At 29.6% G+C, this 7689-nt stretch overlaps 1 protein-coding gene across 1 annotated transcript in view; it reads right to left on the minus strand.

The window, feature by feature from the left end:
- Window positions 1–1766, minus strand: part of LOC113554822 (ABC transporter G family member 20) — a 44890-nt gene extending 43124 nt beyond the window's left edge. Inside the window, exon 1 of the mRNA XM_026958872.1 lies at window positions 1421–1766. Coding sequence (XP_026814673.1) covers window positions 1421–1473 — 53 coding nt within the window. The 5' untranslated portion in view covers window positions 1474–1766. The remainder of the gene's footprint in view (window positions 1–1420) is intronic.
- Between the last annotated feature and the right edge of the window lie 5923 nt (window positions 1767–7689).

Genomic DNA, 7689 nt, shown 5'->3' on the forward strand with positions numbered 1-7689 from the left:
ATGTTTGACTATATGCATAATAGGCTTAATAATTTCCGTCATTATAGTTTGCCATAAAAATAAATTAATGGAATAATATTATTATATATGCGAATGAAAGTCGTAGATGTTTGAATAGTTTCATGTGACGGTGAACATCAAGAGTTGATAGAATATTAATATTATATTATATAAATAAAACATTAGATTATTTATTCTTACAAAATGTGTATCTATATAGTATTAGTATACTATTGCAATAGGACAATAAACAAAAATTGAAAAAAACAACATTGAGCCGTAGAATTACTAATGTAGGCAAATTTATATGACAACATGTATTAGTAATTATCTATACGATATTGACGTATAATATATATATTTTTTTCGTTTCCGGAACTTCGATCGCTCGGGGCTTACAAAACGTAAACGGTAAAATAGTAACGTCGAAGAATAAAATTGTTAACAATATTTTTCCTGTATATTATATGTAATTGCTGTGCGTTTGTGCCAGTGACGTATGTAATACGTATGTACGTAAGAAACGCGCGACGCATTATTATTAGTATTATTAATTGTTAATCAACGTGTTTAGTACACGCTAAAAAAAACACAGTATTCATAAAAAGTGATCAGATCTCACGGCCGACACCCCGAAACCAGCTTTCCCGATGGTCGGCGCATATGCAAGCGACGGCTACGGCATCATTGGCGGTGGGAGCGCTCGTCGTCCGTGGCGTAACAAACCGGTATTCGCGGTGGTTGTCCCCCTTTGCCGGCCGCCGCCACCATCGATTTCTTCTTCGGTTACGTAACCAAATGGTTAGGTTATGGACACTGTACGGTTGTAACATATCGTGTGAAACGGAAAGAAAAAAATAATAAAACGATTTTCTCGTAAAAAACCACAGCTACCTGAAGACTAGCAACTACCACGGTTAGTAAAAATTATACTGGACACACATTAATAATATTGTGATATTTAATTAAGCGCTGTAGTATCGCAAAGATCCCGAACCTGTGGTTTTTATACGACGATAATTATTGTCTAAAAAATATACGCTGTAGACCAGCACGATTAGACTATCAGAGATTAAAGAAGCGACAGCCAAGTTCACAGTTTTCAACCAAAAATCAACTTAAACTGTGGCTCTGTACACACATAATATTGTAAGTACAATGCCAAATTTGACCGACTGTCACATATTACCGCGGAAATCGCGACACTAACAGCACGTAGACTTGAACGATCGCGGCGTATAAGGTACGGTTTCAAGGCGAAAAGCGTTGTCGCAAAGGCGCCTTTACAACACATCATCAAAACGGTAGCCAACGAGTAGACCAATCGTTGTTTTACTGTTCAATATAACACTACAGTACTGTACACTAGTAGGGGCTGTCTGTGGGTTAGATACGGAGTGGTGTCGTTGTGTGTACTCACGTGAGGCTCGAGCTCCAGCTGAACATCTTCCGTATCTTATCCTTGTCGTCCATGTCGTCGTCGTATTAATCGTATTCGTGTGGCGAACCTTAGCGAATCGCGCGTCGACCACAAATATTATCGTATATGGACAGAAAAGAGATAAACCGAAAATTCCGAAAGAAAGAAAAAGTATATTATTACAATGCCGTTTAAACGTCGCGTGCGGACGCGTTTCCGATGTTATATTCTTATTATGTTCTTATTATTGTTGTTGTTTTACGTTTCGACGCGAACGCACACTGCATTCACGCTCACACTGCACGAGTCACCGACGCGACGGTAGTGAAACGATTGTGCAGACTTGGCCACCGCCACCTCCACCGCAGCCGACGTCGTCCACGGGTGGCAGCGGGTTGGTGCCGGAAGAATAATAATATAATATAGGTAATATATAATGTAGCTGTATAGCTATACCAATAAGAGGCGCTCTACGAGTTTGGCGAACGTATTATTCGCACGCGTAATAATATTTATCCGCGCGTGTGTGTGTGTGTGTGTGTGTGTGTGTTGGTTACGGCGGGTCGCGAGCGCGCTCGTTTTCACTCTTCGTGGTGGGACCGTCCGTCGGTCGGGTACGTGCGCGCGCGCGCTCGCCCAGGAAGGTCGACCGGGTGTACCGGTTCACGTGCGACATTCCTACGACGACATTCGACGATGGTCCTACATAATAGTAATAGTAATATTAATAATAATAATAATAATAATGTAACGCGCGTTCGCTTTTTTTTTTTTTCATTTCATTCTTTCTCTTTTATCACAATAACGACTTATCATCGAAGTCGTAACATCCGATACCCGAGCTGTGTGCGCGCGTTAGAATGTTCGACGTACCTACCTCTGCTAGCACACCTGTCTAATACCTTTTTTTTTTTTATTATAGTTTCATCTTTACGCGGTTTCCGGACGATTACAGGCTGGGTAAACGATATTACAAAAAAAAACGAGTTTGAAATAACATAATAATTACAGTACTTGTTATCATTATATTATATTATAATGTATTAAGAACGACCACGTTATTACAAGTTCAATAAAGTTAAGTGAACTTTTTAGTTAAGAACCAAAAGACAAACTCTAGGTATATCTTACTTAAAAGCTATACGCCTATACATAGTATTGTGATGGTGATTTACGCTGGCGTGTTGTGATACAAATTATACGCAGGTTATTCGGACTGTTTCGCATAATTTTATTGTGTATGAATATTTCAACTTAAAATAGATAAATAAATAACCTTGAAAATATATTCGCCTTGTTTATTATTAATATTTTAATATATTATTATCTAAATAACTTCAAGACTTTCAGAGTTGTCTGTATACTGGGTATGTGAGTGTAAGCAACAAGACAGACCTTCCGCGGTATACCTACCTTGAAACTTCGTATCTATATATATATATTATATATTGAGTTAACGTCGGTATTTTTTATAGACGAAATTTACAAATCTTCCACCGACGGGGGATACGATAATAAGTGTCAGATGTGCGACATGTACCTATTTGGTAATTAATACGCGGTGGACCCGCAAATGACATTTCACGTAAGGAAAAATAAAATAATACCGACCGGCGACAATTATCATTTTTGTTGAACCTTCAACGTTTAAGGTTTTAAATGATAATAATAAGTTCCTATACTACACTTGTATTAATATCAATCAATAATCTTTATCACTGTACTGAAATTGTACAATATTGTGCGAATATTATCAATCTGATTGAAATCGTTTCATATCATCGATTATGATCAAATTATTAAACCTAGATATGAGCATATTACCAAGTATAGGTATAAAAAAAAGTTTTAAAAAAATGTAGCAAGTAGATTTTCTATAGTTTCGGAACAAGATATAGTGGTGTATTATCTATTAAAAATTTGATCTTGACGATGTATTATTAATATTCGTGACCGTCGAAAAACCTACTCTTAGCGGAAATTCGTTGAATACGTAAAGTTACTGGTAAACGTAATAACGATTTAGAGATTTAAACATGCCTTAGACAAAACTGTGAAAATATATGGTTTAAAAGTTTTTATATACCCGATCATACAACCTTGCATTTAAAGTTATTATAAAAAGATAACATTGATATGAGATTAAAAAAGAAATTACCATTTTTTAAATATTAAATGTCGATAGAGAAAATGGTGAAAATAATTTTTAAAATGTGATGAATATCATATTCGATAACAATTAACAGCATAAGGATAGCCTTGTTTAATTAATAAAATAGTCAGTTCTCAATCCACTAATATCTTAAAACAAGGCGGTTTTATTAAAGCTATATAAAATTAAATATTCAGAAGAAGAAAATTTTATGCTTAACATAATAGAACAACTTTGAAATAAAAGTGTAGATATATGCGTACTTACACGCGATACATTTAAATAATTAAAAAATGTTTATTACGTCACCATATAATTATTTATAAAATTAAAATTATTGTGTTGGATACTTTCCTACGTTACTCAGTACTCATTACAGAATTAAACTTTTCAATGATGCATTTAAAATACCGATATTGTATTTTTATTGAATTTTTTACACAGGAAATAAATCAAGATCTTATGTAAAATTATACATCAGGTAATATTATGTAATGATTTAATTGTAATATTTTCTTTTCACAAAATATATATTCATATAGATAATAATTTAAGTTAAGTTGTATCTATATTATCATATAAAAATAAAATATCTCAATGTCAGCGATTGTACACATGTTAACTTTGTTATAATATCCGTATCTAGTCAACTAGGTAATAAAATCAATAGGATTTCATTACAAAATTATTTGAGGTAAATAAAAAAATGACTAATATTAATTAACTTATTGTATTGCATTAAAATTAATTTAAATGTAATTATCAAATTGTTTTTAATATTTCCGTCAGTGTAGTCATGAATTATAAGAATAATATTATTGTAACCGGCTCGTTAAACTTGTGATGAAACATTTGTATAACATCAACAATTATTTTTATTTTTAAATATAAGGGTATAATATAATTTTGAATTATTTCTCAGTGTTTCAGATTTTTCTTGCAGTAATATTAGGTATCAAAGCAAATGTGGGATTAAAACTATTTCGGATATGCTATACGTACGTCTGCATTACCACTTACTTTGATATTGTTGAATTAAATGCATGATGTGTACTTACTATGCGAATTAAAAACTGCTGTGCTCACACTATACAAGTTTATATTAGACGAATACAGAACAAACAAAAAACTCGTATTACTTCATGTTTCAAACATTTTATGAATAAACAACATTTAATTTTTAACATAAATAAAATCACAATCCACTATAATATAGTAAAATAATTATTATTATATGTTGCTGGTAAGAATTTTTCAGTGCATGACAATGTGCCGACATAACTAATTTGATGTATTAATTTGTTCATGTATAACATAGTGAATAATAAGAGTTAATTCTTATCGTAATATAATAATAATAATAATAATAATAATAATGATAGTCATTATTAATGTAGCAACAGTGAACACTGTATTCTGTCGTCTTTTCAATTATTCTTGTAGATAAACTCCCGTAGATTATGACTAACCTATTGGTTGGATCTATATACATATAAATGATTTAATTCATTAATTTGTTTAAAATCAAAGAATTAATTTGTTATATAAGTACGTTATAGTTTGACAAATCATATAGTAACCTTAACGGTCGAGATTGCGTGACGATTAAACGGTTTCATAAATTGCACGCGAAAAATATGTTTATTATTTTTATATTAACTCTTCCGATTTAACAAATCATAAGATTTATACGTCAAGGACAGTTTTGAATTAAATTATTTTAAATTTTTTCTAATGCGTTCGTTATCAGTTGCGATATGATTATCATAGTAGCACGTATAGGTTGTACTAATCACTAGAGCTATTAAAGTCGAAAAAGCCTGATATTCAACAGCTCATATTAGTTAGTGATGCAGTTATTGTGTACATGTTTCAGTGCTTTGAGGTAACTTCCGTAACGTCTTCTAAATTTATTATCAATAAAAAAAAAAAATTGAAAAAAAATTTTTAATTTAACTTTTCGTTATTATATAACATTTAATAATATGTTTAACTATAATTTCGGTTACTAACACACAATATGAGAATACAAACTAAATTCATGGTTGCATTTTCTTGACAATTGTTTGACATAATCATTATTTATTATATTACTAATAAACCACTGTGTCAATTAAAGGTTATTCAGTAATTAAAGAATTAAGGTTATATATTTTGTATTATTTTTCACATTTACTTTAACGTAGGTATTTCATTCATTTAATTTTCAATTTTACAACAAGTATATCTTTGTCCTATTGTGTGTTTTTTTTTATATTTCTATTATCTATCGTTGTTATTTGAGAGTATGTAAAATAATATTTTACAGTCAATGTTAAATAATCTCATTTAAAATTGGTTTTAGAAAAATCTAACGATGACTTATAGTTTTATATTTAACAAAAATAAAATATGACGTAGTGCAAATTTGTATTTAAAATAAAAACTACACCATCATACACAGGTATGTCATTTAATATTATTATATAGAGAAGTAAAATAACTAAAATATTTTTACTCGGATTTTAGTCTATACATATTTTGCAGGTTAAAATGTACAATACACCTACATTGAAATAATAATAATAAAAAAAATGTTTTCAATACTTATACTGATGTTTACTACGAACACTACCATAAGTATATTACAAAAATTACTTATGTACTAAAATATTAGTGGTTGAATAAGCCTTGATTATTACGACTCGACTTTTTCTTCTATTGTCCCTATGCAGATATAATATAGGCCAATAATATTATCATTAATTAACTACTAAAGTACCTGTGTGGGTTTATGAAAGTTTTTTCTTAAAAATTAAAATAGGTTAATTGCGCATTTACTCTTCTTTCAGACTAATAACTCAACCACTGATTAGCGACGGTCGTATATACACACTTCACTTAGTGTCTGTGGATAATGCGTTAAATGTGTTTTGTTATTTCAAACTTTTGTATGAAATTATCATTCTTTGAAAAACAAAAATGTTGTACAAACAAATGCACGAAAGTCAATGTCCCTACTTACTGAAAGAATGTAATGAGACTTGATATATACCTATAAATAAAACAATTATTATAGATATATTATTATATTGTAATTTATATAAATCATAATATTATAATTATAATTTCTACTAATTTCTACTATTTAAATTTAATTGTTAAAAGATTAATAAAATATCATCTAAAAACGTCATATTTGGATAAGTGACAAAGTTTCAGATAAATAAACTTTTTTTGGTTGCTTTCAAGAAGCTTCTGTAATCTATGCATGTTTACTAGTTGTTTGATTATTATTCGTATGTCATAAATCATGTCCTTCTTATAAGGATTCACTTTCGACTGATAAAAGTTTTTGCTATAATTCATAACGATTTCCTAACTACAGTTATTCAACATAACCCTTTTTTATCATTTTATCGCTGAATCTGGTTTCATTATACTCTAATTCTTGTCAATTTATAATTAATACAATTTTTATCTTACGATGACTTAATATTTAAAACACAACTTAAGTTTCAAGGTACTTAAAATTTAATTATTTTTCTCGAATAAAGAGTATGCAATAATTATAATATATATTCAACTATATTTTATAGAACTATAATTAAAACTTCATACTCAGTTAAAATTTATCAATTTTTTTTAATGTAATTTGATTAATCAAACATAAAAAATACAATGTTTAAAATATTACAATATTTTCTGTAAGCTTGCGTTTTGTGAGAATTTATGTTGATTGAGATTCGAACTGTGGTATTACATACTATATAAAATATAATTTAAAGAATATATAGCTAGAAAATTCAACTTGATTAACTTCCCTCGGGCTAATCAAAAAAATATAATAACGGTTCTGTTGTAATTCATGACAATTCTCAAAATGAAGAATGATTTGAGTTAAATTATGCCCAATGCAGACAGAGAATATTTAATATTTATAATTTTAAACCAAACTAATTATGTAAGTTAACCAGAGATTTAAGACATTCTGAAAAAAACTTAAGCTTTCTTTAAAGTTTTTAATGAAAACCAAGTATTAAAACATAAACTACAATACAATTGGAAATAAATCATGGTTAACTGAAAATTATTTATATACTTTTTTAATGTTGATAACTATGCAAGTAGGATTGAT

This window comes from Rhopalosiphum maidis, chromosome 2 (genome assembly GCF_003676215.2).
Source record: "Rhopalosiphum maidis isolate BTI-1 chromosome 2, ASM367621v3, whole genome shotgun sequence".
NCBI lineage: Eukaryota > Metazoa > Arthropoda > Insecta > Hemiptera > Aphididae > Rhopalosiphum > Rhopalosiphum maidis.